Raw genomic sequence first — 19,630 nt, forward strand, 5'->3', positions numbered from 1 at the left:
TTTTAAGATAATGTTATTAAAAATGTTATTAATAATTATTGATTATAAATTAAAAAAATTTATAATTTATATTAAATAAGGATTTTAAAGAAATGTATTAATTAACGATTTTAATTTTAATGTGTTAAAATTTATTGTTGAAGACAATGTTATGGTAATAATGTTGTTATCATACCCGAAAATAGGACACGAGGATAACAAAGTTTATATTGCTATTTATATCGTTATTTATAATTATAATCATAAACGTTTTTGAATTTATTGATAACCTCGAGAAGATGGGTGTTTACGGAACTCTCCGCTAGTTGTCGCTAAAAACGTAAATATTTTTATATAAGTCTTAGGACCTCGAAGTTCACTAATTTAGAACTCCCACTTAAATAACTCTCACCTAAAAAACTTTTTGATTCAGTCGTGTTAATAAAATCGGATTGTGTAATTGATTAGTTTTAGAGCGTTTGATTAAAAATGCTCCCTTCGTTCTTAAATAAGTGTGGGGTCGGATCCCAGTGCGGAAAAACTATGACTATTTCGATATCAACTCGTTTAAAAGGGACTATTTTTTGTAATCTGTGACATAATACTTTCAAGAAAACGAAATAGAAGAAGGACCCACACCAAATAACACTAGGACTAAAACGGAAATTAATCAAATTATAACCACAAAAAATTTTTAAACCATTTTGTATACAATAAATGGCAACTTCTCTTAAAAGGAACAGCAGTCGAAGACGCCTTGCAGCAATAACGTTCCTATCGAACATCTCTTTGGACGGTAGCTATCGTGATACACGTCTATCCCTTTTACCAAGAAACGGAGCAATCACAAAACCAGATCAATTTAACGAGGTTCTTATTGAAGAATCAGACGATGGTTTTAGCGATTGCGAACCAAACTATGGCAAACCACGGGAATATGCAAAGAAAAAGTTTAAATCTAAAGCTTATAGTTCAGATGCGGTTTCCTTAAGTTCCGATTCTGAAAGTGTTGTTACTCCAGTTAAAAGTAATCAAGACGAAAATGTACCAAAAAGTACACCTAGTAAAGATAGGTACGACAAAAACATAAATTTTAATCGCAATAGCCAAAAAAAATTTTGTTTCTAGATATTCCGAGCCTGTACAAGAGAAAAAAGTCAGTTTAAGACGTAAAATTGGTGGACCGCAAGTATCTTTGGGTAACGATAACGATAGACATCATGCTAGCAGTACAGAAAGCTTGACGCTTCTAAATGGTACTGTATTTACTTATCTTTAAGTATTATCTTTAAAGATAAGAACAAAAAAAAATGCTATTGTTGTCTATTTTTATTTTTGTTGTTTTTTAAAATCTTTTTATAATTACATCTGACAAGATTAAAATTTACGTTAATCATCTTATCTGGATAAGATCCTTTTAAATTCTCAAAAACATGACAAGATCTACATGTATTTATAAATACAAAATCAAGATGAGCTAATTTGGGCTTTTAACTATAAACAAAGCATAAAGAGTTGTTAAATGGGTCTCATTAAAAATATAAAAATAACCAACAACTACATAAATAGCTTGTGAAAGTGTAAAATCGTTAAAAATTGACAATGTAAAGAAGTAAACAAAGCGTTTGAAGATTCAAAACAAAGCAGAACAATAAATTTTCTTATGCAATAAACGCACTATGTGTTTTTGCATTGTTATTTATGTGGTTTTTTAAAAATAATAAATGTTATTGTCTTGAGAACAATGGATTATAATTTTTATGATATAAAAAAAAATAAGAAAATAGTTATTTTTCGCTTTGTTTTATTATCATGATTTGAAATCACTTAATAAAAATTTGATTTTGCAACAAAATTGTTATTCAGCATCTAAAGCTCAGAGAAAAGCATGATAAAAGTGAACCATTCTTGGAAGATCTGTATTTGAACTATTGGAATATGCATTTTCTTGCAGTTTAGAATTTAGCCAGAGTAATTCCAAACGTTTTCTTACAGTTTAATGTTTTTTCAGTGAAAGTCCAGAAATTCTCTTGTAATTTAGAATACTACCAGTATAATTCCTGAATTTATCTTGTAGTTTAAAGCTTGGTCAATGCAATTTCAAGTATTTTATTGCAGTTCTTCTTCTAAGTTAGAACTTGGCCAGTGTAATTCCAAATATTTTCTTGTGATTTGAAGATAACTTAGTGTAATTCCAGACTTCTCTTTGCAATTTAGAACTTGACCAGTGCAATTTCAGACTGCTACCTGCATTTTGGAAATTACCCAGTGTAATTCCAAACTAATTCTTTCAATTTAGAACTTCGCCAGTCTAACTTCAGAGTTTTTCTTACAATTTAGAACTTGGACAGTGTAATTCCAAACATTTTCTTGTGATCTAGAACTTGGTCAGTGTAATTCTAGAGTTCTTCTTGCAATTTAGAACTTGTCCAGTGTAATTACAGAAGTCTTACCTTATTTATTATATATTTACAAACATTTAAACAAATTTGTATTTATTAAAATATTTTTTGTAGCTATGTCAAGGTTGGTGAAAGTTTTTTTTTAAAGAAATGACTAAATAATATTTATTGCCTAATATTATTCAATAAATTGAGTCATTTTATTCACTTAAAATAAATATTAATAATCGGTTTTAACTGGTTATGATTAAGCAATAAAATTCTAACACTTAATAACCATTCAATCAAAATCCCACTGATTCAAATCTACTTAGAATATAAAACAAAAATTTGGCACGATGACGCGTTTAAAATAATTGTTTTATTTTCGATAACGATCCTAATCGCTTATTTATAATAAGAGAAAGAGCGAATTTAATTTTTTTTTGTGTTTCTTTTTATTAATTAGTACGTACAAAACCTGGTTCGGCCCCAGCAGCTATTCCTGAAGATATTATCACCTCAGAAACGAAATTCGTCGATCCAAAACGTTATAAATTTAATAACGAAAGGATCGTGATGGTTTCTTCGAAATATCTACCGTTTTATGTCTGCTCAATAATTCCTTATGTGAAAAATCTACGTACTTCACGGTAAAAAAATAATAAAAAAATTAAAATTAATAAATAATTACATTTTATTGTAATGTTTAGACCGGAAATAAGAAGGGAAATTAACCGGAAACGAAATACTTCGGGTACTCGACCTCTTTCGGTTGTTGGAGAACTTGCAGATCCATTCGATGCTTTTGGGATTAGAAAAAATTTAGATGGACAAGTAACTAATAAAAAATAAAAATGTTGTGTAATATTGATTTTATTAAATATTTTTAGGAAGTTTCTTACGGAGAATTATTAGTCCCGTCTCGAGCAGTTAAGGATTTCCGAGATAGGAAGTGCAACTCGACGGATGAGGTGCAATTAAGAAAAAACGGGAAATTGCCACATCAAGCAATAGCAAGGTGCTTAAAACTTCCCATTTATCCCATTTTTCGTTTAATTTTCAGCCACTTTTTTTCTTAGAAATATTATTAATAATATTTTGTTAAATAATTTTCGAAATCTTTCCAGGACAAAAGTAATAACGTGGCAGCCTGATTATAAATGGTAATAAATTATTTTCAAAAAGCTTAAAATGAAAAATTTTTGTAGATATTTTTTTAATGCATCCCCTTTTTTAGCTTTTACTTTTTATTAACAAATTTAATTGAATTAAAACTAACAACTTTATCACTAGAACTAACACTATCACTATACCTGTGTGTTATTTGTAGTGCTAGTGTTATTTCTAGTGATACTGGTAATGTTAGTTCTAGTTTTAGTTTAATACCGGCTGTGAAAGCCTTCGTACTTATAACAAATTTACTATTTTCAAACTAAATTAAAATGAAGCTTAAAACAATTATTTATTTATATCTCTTTTTTCTTAAAAGGTGTTTCTCGTACGATCAATCTGCCCAAAAAGCAACGGCTCACGTTTTGGCAACATCCCCACCAAGCGACATTAAAAAGGAAGACGATGTAACATTCTCAACATTAATTTATCACCCAAATCTTCTCGACGATCCTGAATTAATCGCTGGGAAACACCGAACTTTATTAACTTTCACTTCTTATATGACATCCATCATCGATTATGTCCGACCTTCCGATTTAAAGAAGGAAATTAACGACAAATTTAAAGAAAAATTCCCTCACGTACAATTAACTCTAAGTAAATTAAGAAGGTAAATAAATTAATTCTTTAATTAGTTGATTAAATTAATTCATTTATTTTTGCAGTTTAAAAAAAGAAATGCGTAAAATAGCCAAATTAGAACCAGGAATTGATTTATTATCGGTAGCCCAAGCATATGTTTACTTTGAAAAACTCATCTTACGCGGCTTAATCAACAAACAAAACCGAAAATTGTGCGCAGCTGCGAGTTTATTACTTTCAGCAAAACTCAACGATGTTAAAGGTGACATTTTAAGGGGATTATTGGATCGAATTGAAGCTGTTTTTCGTGTAAACCGTAAAGAGTTGGTTAACGCGGAATTTGCGGTCCTTGTCGCCCTCGAATTTGGACTACATGTGCCCACGTGGGAGGTACACCCGCATTATCAGCGTTTATTGTACGAATCCTGACCATGGTTAACCGTGTTCAATAGATCTCCAAATAATTTTGGTTGGATCAATAATTATGGATCGTGTATTTGCGATGATGCGAGTTTTATTTTAAACTGAAAGATAACATAACAAATAAAAGATGAAGTTATAATGAGTTTATGAAAAATTATCTGTAATAGGTACTGTGATAGTAAAAAAATTAAAAGAACACTTCTTAGAATTTTTGGAACGTTTATGAAATTATGAATCTTTAAATTGGACCTATTTAGTATTAGTTCTTAAAATTTTTGCATGAAATAATATCATTAACGTGATATAACGTTGTTATATTATTTGACATTGACTTAACTTTGAAGTTATGAATTTTTTATTAAAAATGTGTAAAAATATATGCGTTAACACCTTTAAAACTTGTGTAATGTAATAACTTAAGAATCAAACGCAGTACTTATCGTATCTCAAATTTGAAACATAAAAATGTACAACACAAAACGTAATCTTTGATACATTTTTTAATGTTCTAAGAAAGCATCGAATTAAATATAGTTAGTTTATTTTCGTTTGATCATTACCTCATTTAGAAGAAAATTTTAATCTTCCAGGATGTAGTGATTGAACTCTGGAAATAAATGTACTCTTTTTACTTTGTAGATATACGAGTTAATACAAATTAATGATATTTACGGAGTGATATTTTATAAGGTAATGTACTTAAAGTTTAAGATTTTTTCTCTTGTAAATAAGGCCAACTTTTGTTGTTATTTCCTATTTTATGATTTTCCGATTACTTTTGTCGTCCTGTGTGTTAACTAATATTATTGTTCCTTTTTCGAGTATTTATGTCACAGTTATTTACTTGGTAATGTAACCCTAAAATACAGTAAAACATAAAATTATATTACAAAAATTATTTTATTTCGTAATTCCCGCCCTAGTAACATTTAACGCTAAAAGTTTAAACCAAGTTCAAATTTAAAAAGGTTAAAAACTTTCTTTTTAAGATTTTAAATTTCCCGGGTAAATTTTTCTACCCCTCTACATAGGCAATCGCCGTCGATCCCCACCACTTTTTCTAATATCAGATCAAAAAAGGCTTTGATATAAAAGTGTGGCACGTGTCGTGTGTTGTTTTTATTAAATTTATTAATTGTTATGGATTTGTGAGCGCTTTAAACTAACGGAAATCATGGTACAGGTACGTTGCAACTAAATTCTTGCAAAAAAGCACGCGGAATTTACTGGTTATAGTTAAAATCCGCGAAAAACTACCCCTATTTTTTCTGACGGGGTCGCGAAAAAACATGGCGAACAAATTTTTCTACCAAACGTCCGATTGAACTTCTATTGTTTCTTAATCAACATCTCAAGTTACCTAAGTTTTCTAACCTCAAATTAATTCTTAATTAATACCATGTGTTTATTTTTAATTTATTAAAGTTTATTAACATAAAAATTAATTTGATTTTATTATTTAATTATCATAATTAGATGTATTGATTGATTTTTTGCGAAAAATTTCGAAATGTTTTATTATTTATTAAAATAAAATTGTGAGGTTATGTTGTTGTTTTATTACAATAAATTTGACATTTAATTTTAATTAATTTACTTATTTTTTTTATTTAGGCACCTGATATAGAGATGGATCACTCCGATCTTCCCCAAGCCTTAGTACTCCTCTCTGAAATGAATGTAAGCGCCCAACATGTAGCAACATTAGTAGACAACATGTTGCAACGTGTAAGAAATGGTGAATTAACGACAGATCAAGGATTAAGTTTTCTCGAAATGAAATACAACATGCTTTTAAGTTACTTAATTAATTTAACGTACGTTGTTTTAAGAAAATGTTCTGGAGAAAAAATCGAAGACGATCCGTGTATCGATCGATTAATTGAAATACGAACGGTTTTAGAAAAAATAAGACCAATTGATCACAAACTTAAATATCAAATCGATAAATTAGTTAAGACTGCTGTTACGGGCACAACTGCCAACGATCCTACCGCTTTTAAAGCGAACCCCGAAAATTTAATTGGCAAAAACGATGAAAGTTCAGAAGAAGACGATTCGGAAAATGTCGATGAAGATAGAAGTAAAAACGTTTATGTTCCCCCAAAATTAGCGGCTGTTCATTACACAGAAGAAAACTCGCACGAACGAAATAAACGTCTTCAAGAACGCAATAAAAAACAATTATTATCTTCCTCGATTATGCAAGATTTACGCGAAGAATATTTGGATGTTCCCATTGAAATCTCGCAAAGTAGTCGGGCTCAACAAATCGTGAATAAGCAACAACAAGAACGAGAGGCGTATGAAGAGGAGTATTTGACTCGTTTGCCGGTTAATAAATCTGAGAAACACGCAAGGCGTAAATTGAGTACGTTGGGTACTTTGGGTGATGAAATAACGGACTTTGGGGGCCCGGCAAAGAAACGACGAAAGAGTTCTTCCAGTAATAAAAAGGGTAAGAGTAAGGGGAAGAAAAATTTTAAACGAAAGAGGTTTCATTGATTTATTTTTATTACGTTGGGTTTTTTGAGAATATAAAATGTGTAAAAAAAGTGAAATAAAAAGAGGAAAATCAAGAGCTTAAAACCCCAGTTGCCTATGGTGACCTTATAATTTCATTTAGTTTGAAAATTTTAAAAAATTAATACAAAAAAATTCAAAATTGGCGTTTTTATCGAAATTATCTTAAAAAAAAAATTATAGCTGCGGCTGTTTCGTGTAAAATTAATTGTAACATGTAGTGGTTGGTTTTCGGTGTAAATTAATTTCTTTCGTGTATTTAACTTTCGAAATAATGATATTCTCTTTGGAAAGTTTTTGGGACAAGTTTTGGAAAAAACAATTTTTTAGTCACCTTTCTGTTGTTCTTTCCGTTTATTTCATTGAATTCGCTTTCTTTTTTGAGTCTTTTGAGAAACATAAAAAGAAATGGTTGTTGAAGAACCAAATTTTTTTATGTTTTTAAAATAAGAATTAAAAAAAAATAAATGTGGTTCATTATTATCTGTGAGAAGTATTCGTCTAATAGACTGAAGATATTTTTACAATATAATATTACTGTTATATCGAATCTTAAAAAAAAAATAATAAGAATAAACTTCATTTTACGAATATTTTTAGATCGTAAGAAATGGACTTTTAGAACGCACATTTCTACGAGTTAATGATGATCGATAGTTTTTACGAAATATTTTTTCGTAAGCTTTTTAATTTGGTCTAAATTTTAAAAATACAATGCTACTGAATAACAAAACTAAAATTAATACTAGAACTAGAAAGTTGTTAGTTTAATCAACAACTAAAGGCGAATCATAGTAAAAATCATGATATTACTTGATATTATTACTATGATGTCATGATATTATTTTAATACAACCTCTTCTTTCTAAAATTTAGACTAAAATAAAAAGACCATTTTTTATTAATTTAATTGTTTAATATTTTTTCCTTTGACGTCGATACCTCGTTCGTCTAAACGGTGTTATTTAAAAAATTGTTTATAGTTGGTCGAACGGGTTTCGTGTCGGTTTGTTAACCACAACTTATTCGTTTATTGTTCCCCTATTATTATTATTAATCTATTATTATTGATCGTTTTTTTTAAACAAGTTTTAACCCAATTTTTTATTAGAAAAGCTTTCACATTACAAATGAATAAATACAGAGCAGTACAAAACCATTAAATGATTTTTATTTTTTGATATAGCAATAAAAGTTTTTTCTCAAAACATTTCCGCGAGTACCGTTGGTTTATTTAAGAGTTTATGGGAGTTATTTTTTACACGACAATCTAAATAAATTGTAAAACGGTATTTGGGGAGGTGTTATTTTGCTTTTTTTGCTAACAATACAATAAAAGTACAAAGTGTTAATCATAAAAATAGGATTAATTTTTCTTTTTGGTTTAATAAAAAGTAATTTGTTGATATTTGAATAAATGTGAAAGTTTTATTTCTTTTTTTTATTATTATTATTATTGATATGTAATTACATTATTATTTCTGATTTTTTGGGAATTTTATAGTAAATTAGTTGTATATAAAAAGATATATTCAGTAGCTCACTGTTATATAACAAAAAAACATAAAAAAACAAGTATTTGGTAGTCACTTTAGGTACAATTTAATAACGCTACTGATTTCAAAAAAGAAGGCTCAAAATTTTTCTAAAAAATATGTATAAACAACATTTATAAATTATTGTTGTTTAAAACTTATAATTTTCTGATAGCTTTAATTTTTTTCTTTGATTTTAAAGGAAAAATCTGTATATTTATAATTTTTTTTAAATAAATATTTTCTTTGTAAAAATTTATGTCTCTCCATATTCCAAAGGATAACACCGAGTCCTTTTCACCGCCAATTCTTTTCCATCGCTATAAACCCCTTTGCAAAAATTGTACGATCTCGATCTATCCGATTTAATCCTTTGGAGTTCCTGAGATTTTTCATGAAAACCTTCATCGTAAAATGTATGCTCGGAAAATTCGGGATTATCATACTTAAATATCCTATTTTTTAAATGAGGAAGTTTCGGCGTTGATAACTAAATATAAACATTATTCATAACTAATTTAAAATAAATTTTTAACAATCACCCTTTCCATAGCATAAGGAAACGGAGGTGTATAACTCGTTTGCATTGTTGTTCCATAATCATTAAAAGTTGTACTGAGACAAAATTCATTGTGAGACCCACACGGAAGCAAACTAAAAAATAAAATTAATAAAAATTTAAAAAAAAGTTATATTAGATACTCTTTATAACTCATATAAGTCATCATATGTTTCCGATTTGATGGGGTAAACCTGGAAGGTTTATATCGTTGACTCAACATATCCATAGTTTCGGTGATGTACGGTGGTTGTTCATCAAAACCGAGATGTTTATAATGCGATTTAAACAAATTAATACTCCCCGGGCAATACGGATCTTCATCAAAAGGAAGAGTGTCTCTAAATTGATCCCAATCTTCTACTTTTACTGGTAAACTATACGTGCGTTTCGTGAACAACACATTTTTTATCACTTCATCTCGAGGAACAGTCAAGTCTAACTAAAAAAAAGTTTAATTGAAAAGTTGTGATAATTTTAATAAAATTTACTCGAAATTCCGGGCAAATTATCGATCGGGGCATTTTCTTTTTTTAAAATGAGTACAAGAAAAGCAGAGTTGAGGTGTTGATTGAAATTTGAAATTGAAGATTGTTTTGACAGAAAATGATACCAACCTAAATTGTTTTCAATAATAAAATAAGACGAGAAGGAGTAAGTTTTTAAGGGCTAATTTTTAATAAATTTTTATGTTATAATCAAGAACGATGTACCATAAGGTCCTTGGTTATCATATCAAATTTATATATAAATAAATATGAATTTATAAGTAGTGCCATCTATAATCGAATAGTAACTTTAATCAAGACGACAATTGATTACTTTATGTTGTCACTTGTCAGCCATTTTCTACTAAACTTATCTCTAATCGGTGGTGCATCTCGAGTTTTCGTCAAGTTTTTTTGGATCGCGTCTCGCCGAAATCATTACCTAACTTGTGAATTTGTGTTGCTTCATCCGTAGGTCGTCGAATTAATAATTTTCTTGGCCCGGAAGGATTTTCCTGCTCGAAGCCCGTTGTCCGAATCCCGTTCAGGCGAACATGGCGGAAGATATTGACGTTGAAGCTATGCTAGAAGCCCCGTACAAAAAAGAGGTCAGTGTCCGATTCAAATTAGATATTACGATTAGTTTATTTTACGTAAAAATATATAATATAGAACGCCAGTTTATGAACTTAAATGGCAAGTACGATGGTCGGAAAATGTAAAAAAAGCTACGAGACAAGATAAACATGTTCGTACTTGACATTTTCCTTGTATGAGTGTTTTAGTTTTTTAAATGTTTTTTTTTAGTTTATAATTAATAATTTTTAATAATATATTTAATTGTTTGGATTATTATTTTTACATCACTTTCCTAATTTTAATTTTAGACTTATGAGGTTTATTTCGGTCTTGCGTCGGCTTCAAGTGTAACGAACAGGTACTGAATCCATACTTTTAATAAGTTTTAAACTATTTACATATATATATCTTTATCAATATCTTTAATATAGGAAAAATAATCATTTTTTTTTGTTTACAACACACTGTACATGTACATTTTTCTTTTTTTCTTCCCCCTTTTTCATTGTAAAAATTAACCGAGGTATCGTTTATATAAATCCTCCTAAAAATATGTTTAAAATTTAGAATAAAAGCAAAATAACTTAAAAGAACAAATTTTCAAGTACATACATTAGTATTTTTTGTATATTTATTATTTTTGTTAATTTGTATATTGGTAAAGCTGATCGGTGAATTTCTCATCATAGGGTTGCAGTGGACGATCGTGACCCCCTCTGGTGTTGCAATGGCCCGTGTCTACACCTATTCACCCGAGTCGGTGAAACAACTCAATCTCTCTTAAGGTGGAATATATTAACAGAGTCTATCAGTTGCAATTAACTTTATTAATTGTATATCAATTTGAAACAAAAAAAGATCAAGTACGGGACATTATTATTATTATTTTTTTAATTTAAAATATTCTGTTATATAGGTACCAAAATCAAAACAATTCTTTTTTTACGCACATTGCATAAGTATTTAAAATGACAAACAGGATACGTTGGTAAATAATGTTTCCCTTTTTTTATAAATAATTTCTTAGTTTACACCATAATTTGCTCACCTAACCTCACTTTTTAATGAAGTGAGGTTAGGTTACATTTTTTAAGTGTCAAATTTTCAATTAAGACTTAATTATTAGTTTAAATGTGACGAAAATCTTGTAAAATTCTGTTTGGATTATAAAATCGTTATAATCTAATTAGATTTTTGCTGAAAAACATGTTGATTTTTTTTCTATAATACTGATATTTGTCAAGGTAAATTTTTTAGGGTTTCTGTTGGTATTATCCCTTATAAAATTTACGGTGTTTTCCTGATTTCTAGTAACATTTGCAGTAACTAAATACTTGAGGTTAAAATACTATATAATACATTTTTGATAAATACGATTTTAACGAAGTACATATTTAATGTAAAAACGTGCTACAAATTATTGAAATAGTACAAAACACCTTTTCTAGGTAAACAAATGGGAAATAAACACCCCAAAATGTTTTTTATGCATCATATTCATGTTTATTACCTTCCAAATAAGAGTTTTTGAGGTTTATGATGAATGGAGGATCAAATAAACGTCAGTGTGACATATTTATTTCAAAACATGATAAAACAAAACTCCCTGTTAATTTTACCAACTTTACAACAATTTGACAGGTATTATAGAAAAAAAAAACGAAGTGTACATATTTTAAATTTTCAAACGGCTACAACTTTGTTATTTTAATTGGTATAATTTTTATTATATATTTATTTTCTAGCAAGACAACGACTCCAAGCACACATTGGTAAACTTTGATTGTTTCTTATATTATGAGCTGTCTCAGAGCTCAGATTTAAATCCAATTGATTATGTTTAGGAGATTTATAAATTTTATTTAAATACAGAAAAATTAAATTTCGTCACAATTCAGAGGCGTTCATCCAATAAAACATTCTCCAGCAAATTTGTGTCGTTCTCATTTTATGTTAAAGATCATTAAACTATCAAAAAGAAAGATGAGAAGATTATGGTGTGAAACAAGAAAATTCTAAATCTAATTGAAGCCTGTTTGTTATTTTACAAAAAAAAATTGAAATAAATTAATCAAAGAGATCAAATTAAATTTCGTTATACATCTATATTTTTGTATTTCACAATAAGACACTGATGGTCTTATGCAGTGTATTTTTTCAGAAGTATTGATCTGGATCACAAACAAGTTTAGCCAGCAAGTGTTCGTTTGTAATTCTGCACAGACGGTAAGTCTAGTCCCGACTAGACGACGCGTTTTTCAGCCCCCCTACATCGACATCAAAAAGTAAAATTAAAAATTGACACAGAAAGAGACAGAGGCGATGTGTCCTATTAGGATTTCTTCTCGTTTGACTGCGTCTTATACGAGACACGACGTCATCTCCGTCGAAGAACGTTTTGCTATTTTATTACGATTACTTACACCAACAAACATTTTTTCTTCCATCATCCTTCCATCCAAATCCCAACAAGAAGATATGTTTATTGATGTAAAAAAAAGCGAATTGAATGATTTGAAACGTTTTCAAAGAAAAGTCGCGATTCTTTTGGCAGAAAATCACGATTTTTCTATTATTATGTCTTATCTTATTATCTCGTATGGTAAATTTTTCTTTTTTTTTATTTAATTAAAAAAAAATTTAATTAAATTCGACGATCGTTCTTTTTTGTAAATCGATCGCCGAGTAGAGTTTAAGTTGTGTAATTTGACACTTGATTAATGCGCTCTCTGTTTCCGCCATTTCCTTGCGGCGCCCCTTCACATTGCTGTTGCTGTTCGTAGGAGGAAATCAACGGAAAAATCAAAGAAAATGGAGATTCAAGCAACAAATACAGATCATCCGAGTAAGTTAATTTATTTAATTAATATTATTTATTTAAGTATAAAGGTTTTTACGGAAAGTTTTAATTGAATTAAAATTAGAACTAACACTTTTCAATACACAACAATTTAGTGCAGAATAACAACTAGAACTAACACTAGAGGTAGAACTAGAATCATTCGGATTTAGCCGTCTTGAGAGACGTGCGGCTAAACCCGAATGATTCTAGTTCTAGGTCTTGTGTTAGTTCTAGTGATAGTGCTAGTGTAAAACTAGAAGTAACACAAGACCTAGAACTAGAATTATTTGGGTTTAGCCGTCTTGAGAGACGTGTGTCTAAACCCGAATGATTCTAGTTCTAGGACTAGTGTTAGTTCTACTGTTAGTTCAATAAAGATAAACAACGGTCTAGTACTGAATAACAGCTAAATTTTTAGTTTAACACGGCTAAACCCGAAACTTTCTAGTTCTAGGTGTAATGTTAGTTCTAGTTTTACGCTAACACTGTTACTAGACCTAACATCAGACCTAGAATCATTCGGATTTAGCCGTCTTGAGAGACGTGCGGCTAAACCCGAATGATTCTAGTTCTAGTGATGGTGCTAGTGTAAAACTAGAACTAACACTAGACCTAGAACTAGAATCATTCGGATTTAGCCGCACGTCTCTCAAGACGGCTAAACCCGAATGATTCTAGTTCTAGGTCTTGTGTTAGGTCTAGTAACAGTGTTAGCGTAAATCTAGAACTAACACTATACCTAGAACTAGAATCATTCGGATTTAGCCGCACGTCTTTCAAGACCACTAGTCTAGTTAGTGTAAAACTAGAACTAACACTAGAACTAGAAAGTATCGTGCGTCTAAAGACGCTAGACCCATATAGATACTTTCTACTTCAAGATCTAGTGGTAGTTCTAGTATTAGTTCCATAAAAATATGCAACAAGCTGGCGCTGATTAACAACTAACACTAGCACTATCACTAGAAACATTCGGGTTTGGCCGTCTTTAAATATGCGCAGCTGATTCGCACGAATGATTCTAGTTCTATGTATAGTGTTAGTTCTAGTTGTGTAAAACTAAAACTAACACGACCACTAGAAGTAATGTTAGATCCACAACTAGAATCATTTCCGAATATTTCTATTTTTAAATCTACTGTTCTATTGATAGTTGTGATGTTAATTTTAGTTTTAATTCAAATATTATTTATTAATAATTATTTTTAGAAGAAACGGTAGACGTCGTAGTAGAAGTAATAGCCGAAGACGTTCCCGATCCCGTTCGAAAGATCGTCGCCGTACCAGCCGTGATCGCAGACGAAGTCGTAGCCGAGAAAGACGCCGCTCAAAAGATCGTAATAGGTCGCGAGAACGCCGTTCTCGCTCACGATCCAAAAAACGCAGCCGTTCCAGGGATGTAAATAAACGCTCCTCAGATAATAAGCGACGAAACGATAGGCGTAGTCGCAGCAGAGAGCGGCGACCAAGAGATAAAGCTGGAGCTGTAACCGCTACCGGAGGAAATGCAAGTAGTGGTGGAGGCGCCGGAGCTAGACATACACCTTCCCCTCCTTCCGTACGACTTCCTTTCCCGAAAAAAGGACGTTCCCCAATCGGGTTGGGTTACAATAGAGGAACGTCCCCTCCGGAAGATCTTAGCCCAGAGGAGAGGGATGCTAGAACCGTTTTTGTTATGCAATTATCTCAAAGGATTCGAGCGAGGGATTTGGAGGAATTTTTTAGTTCAGTTGGAAAAGTGCGGGATGTTAGGTTGATTACTTGTAATAAAACGAGAAGGTTTAAAGGGATTGCTTATATCGAGTTTAGAGACCCTGAAAGTGTAGCTTTGGTAAATTCTTTACCTTTATTAATAAATAAAATCTTTATTAATTTAATTTTATATTTTAGGCTTTGGGCTTATCAGGACAAAAACTTTTGGGGGTCCCAATTATCGTACAACACACCCAAGCGGAAAAAAACAGAATGGGAAATTCAATGCCAAACCTTATGCCCAAAGGAATGACCGGCCCTATGAGATTATACGTTGGATCTCTACATTTTAACATCACCGAAGATATGTTGCGAGGAATTTTCGAACCTTACGGAAAAATCGATAACATCCAATTAATTATGGACCCGGAAACTGGGAGATCTAAAGGATACGGATTTATTACAGTAAAAAAAAAAATTATATTTTATTTTAACCCAAATCTAAGATTCCTTATTTTCTTTATTTTTTAGTTCCATAATTGTGATGATGCAAAAAAAGCTTTGGAACAACTAAATGGTTTTGAATTAGCTGGTCGTCCGATGAAAGTCGGAAATGTAACCGAACGTCTTGATTTGCAACAACAAGGTCCTTCAATTTTAGATTCCGATGAATTAGATCGATCGGGAATCGATTTAGGTGCAACTGGACGTCTTCAGCTCATGTTTAAATTAGCTGAAGGTGCTGGAATGCAAGTACCACAAGCGGCGGCTAACGCGTTAAGCATGGCAACCGGCCAACCAGTTGTACCTCAAGTCCAAACTAACAGCACCCCTCCGATAGCGACTCAATGTTTTATGTTAAGTAATATGTTTGATCCGACGTCGGAAAATCAACAAAGTTGGGATACAGAGATACGAGATGATGTAATTGAGGAGTGTAATAAACACGGTGGAGTTTTGCACGTTTTTGTGGATAAAGGTTCCCCCCAAGGAAACGTTTACGTAAAATGTCCGTCGATTGCGACTGCGGTGGCTTCGGTTAATTCGCTTCATGGGCGTTGGTTTGCTGGAAGAGTTATTACGGCCGCTTATGTACCTTTGATGAATTATCACGCGTTGTTTCCTGATGCTATGTCCGCCCAACAATTATTGTTGCCATCAACAAGGAAGTAAAAGTAAGGATTGTGGATTTGAAGATATATTTTCTTTACGTTATTTTTTTTTTGTTAGGAAGAAGTAGAATTTAAATTGTGTGTTTAGATTAACACTATAACAATTAAAAATGAGTTGTAATAATTTGTGTATATTTTAAGTACTACATATAGCTGATAAGTAATTTGTAGATAATATAATTGATGATAAAAAGGTAATAAGAAACATAATTATCTTTTAATTTTTTTTTTATTAGCGTAATGTTCGTTTTTTCTTTAACGAAATAAATTTTTACTTATTTTTGAACTGGGTTATTTTTTATGACATTTTGATTTATTACAAAATAATTTTTTTTAATGTTATTGAAGATTAAATCTAATTATTATTATTACAGTAATCTAATACTTCCAATGTGATTTTTTTTTTATTAATTTAAATCAACATAAAAACTTAAACAACTACACATTTATTCTCATTCGCTTTTAATCCTTTCCATTAATCGTACAAAAGAGGCAACCAAGCAATTTTTCTCATCATTTAAATTACATACTTAGGGGCAGTTATAAAATGCAAAGAATTCGAAACTTGTTTACTTAAATTGGTGTCGCACGCAAAAGAAGTGGGGTCCTTTTGAATTCCACCAAACATAACCAATTCGGCTTTACCCTCAACTAAAGTATACAAAATCGTTTCTTCCGGTCCATTAGAAAGACCACTACTTTTCGGTGGTAACCAAGTTACATATGGTCGATCATCGAGAGCGTGCGATATATCCAAAACGTACATTTCTAATAAATTACGTTTGTGCTTCGTTTTTAATTCGGCAGCTTTTTCTTTTTGTTTTTGAATCCCTTTCCATTTCTCTTCAACTCTGCGCAAATTTTCCATTCGTCGTTCTTCTTTTGAAGTGGACGGTTGTTGATCGTCAGGATTATTAAACGCCGCTAAAGGTAGATCTCTTAACGGTAACTTTGGCTACAAAGAAAATTAATTATTTAATTACCCCAATCTTTAATGGGGCCGTTACAAATTTTTTTTTTATTGGCTTATTCGATAGTTTAGCAAAATTGAAGAGTTCTATAATTTTTTATTTTTCAAACTGGGCTCTAGTATTTCCAAGAAAAAATAATAAAAATGTGGAAAAACTTTGGAGACGTCACAGTCGTTTCGTACGGGGTTGGTTGAAAAAAAAGGTGCATGAGTGAGATGCCACGAGAATCTTAAGCGCTAGAAGAAGAGATCCGAACGATGCACGTTTCTGTCTTCTAGATCTTACGCGAAAACTTCGTAAACGTCACCAAAGCTTTTATAGAGGGGATTTTGAGGTCCGTTGAGTAGTGCTTATAAGCCCGAACAAATTGACATTGGCGGGGTGAGGTGGAAAACGTGACGTCATTGGAGGAAAAATATAATATAGTATAGTATTATTGTTAGGTCGTGAAGGGCCATATTATAAATAATTTGTACCATCGTTAATAGTCAATTTAACGAAGATGTTTTAACTCTCGCAACGAGTACTGTCTTAAAGTGTTTACTTCAAGAAAATTCGATAAAAATAATGTATCGTGCCGCCATCTATTTTCTAAACAAACAATTATTAGTACAATTAAAACATTTTTATCGTAATTTTAGATATAAATATAATAATATTTGTAATAATAATTATTTATGCGCTAACCAAGTGTTATTAAAATCAAGAAATAGAGAGTTTACATTGGTTTACGTATATAAATAAAAATGTAGAAATGTCAATTCCTCCAATGACGTCATTGCGATGGACCTTGAGGATTTTAAATTTTATTATTACTTATTGCAAAAATTAAACAATTTTAGGATCTGAAAATGTTACCAATCCTTCTATTTTCACATAGTTTATCGATTTTTTGATTGAGAGTAACGGCCCCATTGAATTAATTTAGTTAATTTACCACATGTCTTTGGTGTAACTCATCAGCATCAGGATTATTTCGTTTCAATCCTTTTAAAACACCCCTCCTTCCATTAACATTTTCATCAGTATCAATAGATCGTTGTGAATTTCGCCTTTGAGCGTCCGGATCACCATCTAATCTAGGAGGGGCCCAAACCCCTTTCGAAAAATACATCAACGGCGATGAAGAACTTTGCCTACCTCTATTTAGTACGATTATTTTATCATCTACTTTACAAACGGGATTGCACCATAAATTCGATGGGGCATCCACGGTGTTTCTAACCTCAACAGGAATCCACCTCCAAATGTCACCTTTCATGTTTAACACCCACGCGTCGTTATAATAAAAAGATGGGCCCCCGGAACCGCCCAAAATAAAAATGTTTTCATCATCTAAAGCCGTTTGAGAATGCCCGTATCGTTCGACGGGGCCCATGTTGCCTAAAACATCTTTTTTCTCCCACATCCAATTGTCTAAGTCTAATTTCCACACGTCGTTGGTTTTTGTTGAATGCACCGCCGTTTTAGCTCTTTGTAAGCCGCCGAAAACCACCATAAAATTGTGGTGGATTGATGCTGAATGACCGGCTGTTGGGGGTGGGGTTATATCTGTGTTAATACACGTCCAACAATTCCCTGCGATATCATAAGTGTGAAGTTCATTGAATAAATGCCATGTTTGGTGTAATGGATAAGATGGGGGGTAAGTCCAACCACCAAATAATACTTAATCATAAAAAAATCGAATTAAAATTAACAAAAACAGTAATTTATATTCCATACTTAATAAATCTTTATAACAAGCCATAGTTCCACAAGCTTTTGGCGAAGGATAAGTCCCCATTGTTAAAGGTCTAACCCATTTTCTTTTAGATAAATCCAACCTCCATAAATCGTTAAATGTAGTCATTGAGCAAGTGCAACCTCCAAAAACATACATGGAATTTCCATGAACAGCAGCCGCATGAGAATACCTTCACCAAAATAATAAAATAAAAAAAAACGTTTAAATCATTATTTTGTTTATACCTTTTTGTGATGGTAGGGGCCATAGGGGCGGGAGTAATCGTGTTCCATGATATGTTGAAGTCTTCTATTGCTTTGTTCAGGTTTCGGCGTTTTATTTTTATCACATCTCCACATAAAGAGTACTTAGTGTTAAAGACAAAGGGCTTATTTTGAATGTTATTCTAAATTTAGAATAAACCAACAAAGAGGGTTTGTGGGTGTACTTACTGGAAATGCAGTTCCTCCACCTCTTGCAAACCAGCATGCAATCGTGTATGTCCTTGTAAGGTGGAATTAGGCTCAAAATGAACTCTAAAACTTCATCCGGAAGGTCTTGGATGGTGTAATCTTTCTTTGATTCCATTATTACAGTCGCGTACAAATAATTTATACGATCTTAACTCACGTCTAGACACATTTTCGATTAAAGAGCAAGTGAATTTGACGTTTCTTATTTATGTTTTTTTGTGGGATGGTGGTAACACTGCTTAAAAACATTTTTGGTTGGTATTTAACCTTTCAATACATGCGCATTGACTGTCAGTACGCGTAATTTAAATACTTAATTTTTGCAGTAGCGCCATCTTTTGCCTGACAATCGTTTCATATAATATTGGCAGTTACGCACTCCTACAATCTTTATTTTAATTTAATAAAAATTAAATAAATTTAAATCTAAATTTGGCATATTTGTTTATTTAAATAATAAGTCATTCTTTTATCTAATCAATAAGTGAATAAAATAAAAAGATTAGATCATAAGTGAATAAGTTCATTT

The 19,630-nt window shown here is 31.2% G+C and overlaps 5 protein-coding genes across 9 annotated transcripts; 3 read left to right on the top strand and 2 right to left on the bottom strand.

Annotated features, from left to right (window-relative positions):
• The first annotated feature begins 310 nt into the window (after positions 1-310).
• LOC111427751 (CDK5 and ABL1 enzyme substrate 2) lies at positions 311-5,436 on the top strand. Of its 2 annotated transcripts, XM_023063017.2 has the most exons (8): positions 311-1,052; positions 1,108-1,235; positions 2,830-3,013; positions 3,074-3,197; positions 3,254-3,381; positions 3,491-3,526; positions 3,853-4,146; positions 4,202-5,436. In XM_023063017.2, exons 1-8 carry the CDS (start codon positions 697-699, stop codon positions 4,545-4,547), a joined length of 1,596 nt encoding a protein of 531 aa, XP_022918785.1. In that variant the 5' UTR covers positions 311-696; the 3' UTR covers positions 4,548-5,436. The 2 variants fall into 2 exon arrangements, with proteins under 2 accessions (XP_022918785.1, XP_022918786.1); XM_023063018.2 differs by lacking the exon at positions 3,491-3,526 and having other exon boundaries at positions 312-1,052.
• A 168-nt stretch (positions 5,437-5,604) lies between these two features.
• On the top strand, positions 5,605-8,854 carry LOC111427910 (neuroguidin). The gene is made up of 2 exons (XM_023063273.2): positions 5,605-5,724; positions 6,156-8,854. The coding sequence occupies exons 1-2, from the start codon at positions 5,716-5,718 to the stop codon at positions 7,044-7,046; spliced, it is 900 nt and encodes a 299-aa protein (XP_022919041.1). The 5' UTR covers positions 5,605-5,715; the 3' UTR covers positions 7,047-8,854.
• LOC111428038 (uncharacterized) lies at positions 8,651-9,759 on the bottom strand. The gene is made up of 4 exons (XM_023063437.2): positions 9,650-9,759; positions 9,302-9,600; positions 9,142-9,253; positions 8,651-9,089 (listed from the first exon to the last, which is right to left on the bottom strand). Exons 1-4 carry the CDS (start codon positions 9,680-9,682, stop codon positions 8,856-8,858), a joined length of 678 nt encoding a protein of 225 aa, XP_022919205.1. The 5' UTR covers positions 9,683-9,759; the 3' UTR covers positions 8,651-8,855.
• Positions 9,760-9,996: 237 nt separating this feature from the next.
• LOC111427676 (RNA-binding protein 39-like protein Caper) lies at positions 9,997-16,217 on the top strand. Of its 3 annotated transcripts, XM_023062901.2 has the most exons (6): positions 11,095-12,451; positions 13,009-13,070; positions 14,277-14,898; positions 14,958-15,224; positions 15,291-15,934; positions 15,990-16,217. In XM_023062901.2, exons 1-5 carry the CDS (start codon positions 12,368-12,370, stop codon positions 15,930-15,932), a joined length of 1,677 nt encoding a protein of 558 aa, XP_022918669.1. In that variant the 5' UTR covers positions 11,095-12,367; the 3' UTR covers positions 15,933-15,934; positions 15,990-16,217. The 3 variants fall into 3 exon arrangements, with proteins under 3 accessions (XP_022918671.1, XP_022918669.1, XP_022918668.1); XM_023062903.2 differs by lacking the exon at positions 11,095-12,451 and adding an exon at positions 9,997-10,254 and having other exon boundaries at positions 15,291-16,217; XM_023062900.2 differs by having other exon boundaries at positions 15,291-16,217.
• On the bottom strand, positions 16,142-19,342 carry LOC111427963 (F-box protein 42). Of its 2 annotated transcripts, none has more exons than XM_023063337.2 (5): positions 19,081-19,342; positions 18,874-18,979; positions 18,628-18,818; positions 17,840-18,570; positions 16,142-16,886 (listed from the first exon to the last, which is right to left on the bottom strand). In XM_023063337.2, exons 1-5 carry the CDS (start codon positions 19,214-19,216, stop codon positions 16,449-16,451), a joined length of 1,602 nt encoding a protein of 533 aa, XP_022919105.1. In that variant the 5' UTR covers positions 19,217-19,342; the 3' UTR covers positions 16,142-16,448. The 2 variants fall into 2 exon arrangements, with proteins under 2 accessions (XP_022919105.1, XP_022919106.2); XM_023063338.2 differs by having other exon boundaries at positions 18,874-18,995; positions 19,081-19,155.
• Positions 19,343-19,630: the final 288 nt, after the last annotated feature.

This window comes from Onthophagus taurus, chromosome 6, assembly GCF_036711975.1.
Source record: "Onthophagus taurus isolate NC chromosome 6, IU_Otau_3.0, whole genome shotgun sequence".
Taxonomy (NCBI): domain Eukaryota; kingdom Metazoa; phylum Arthropoda; class Insecta; order Coleoptera; family Scarabaeidae; genus Onthophagus; species Onthophagus taurus.

Excerpts from the sequence above, each read along its gene's own strand:
- LOC111428038 (XM_023063437.2), bottom strand. The coding sequence starts at position 9,682 with ATGCCCCGATCGATAATTTGCCCGGAATTTCGA. Across the intron at positions 9,601-9,649 it reads TAATTTGCCCGGAATTTCGA|TTAGACTTGACTGTTCCTCG; the intron begins GTAAATTTTATT and ends ACTTTTTTTTAG. Across the intron at positions 9,254-9,301 it reads ACTTATATGAGTTATAAAGA|TTTGCTTCCGTGTGGGTCTC; the intron begins GTATCTAATATA and ends TTTATTTTTTAG.
- LOC111427676 (XM_023062900.2), top strand. The coding sequence starts at position 12,368 with ATGCAGTGTATTTTTTCAGAAGTATTGATCTGGATCACAAACAAGTTT. Across the intron at positions 12,452-13,008 it reads TTTGTAATTCTGCACAGACG|GAGGAAATCAACGGAAAAAT; the intron begins GTAAGTCTAGTC and ends TGCTGTTCGTAG. Across the intron at positions 13,071-14,276 it reads AACAAATACAGATCATCCGA|AAGAAACGGTAGACGTCGTA; the intron begins GTAAGTTAATTT and ends AATTATTTTTAG.
- LOC111427751 (XM_023063017.2), top strand. The coding sequence starts at position 697 with ATGGCAACTTCTCTTAAAAGGAACAGCAGTCGAAGACGCCTTGCAGCA. Across the intron at positions 1,053-1,107 it reads AGTACACCTAGTAAAGATAG|ATATTCCGAGCCTGTACAAG; the intron begins GTACGACAAAAA and ends TTTTGTTTCTAG. Across the intron at positions 1,236-2,829 it reads AAGCTTGACGCTTCTAAATG|TACGTACAAAACCTGGTTCG; the intron begins GTACTGTATTTA and ends TTTATTAATTAG.
- LOC111427963 (XM_023063337.2), bottom strand. The coding sequence starts at position 19,216 with ATGGAATCAAAGAAAGATTACACCATCCAAGACCTTCCGGATGAAGTT. Across the intron at positions 18,819-18,873 it reads GCCCCTACCATCACAAAAAG|GTATTCTCATGCGGCTGCTG; the intron begins GTATAAACAAAA and ends ATTTTGGTGAAG. Across the intron at positions 16,887-17,839 it reads AGTTACACCAAAGACATGTG|CCAAAGTTACCGTTAAGAGA; the intron begins GTAAATTAACTA and ends TTTTCTTTGTAG.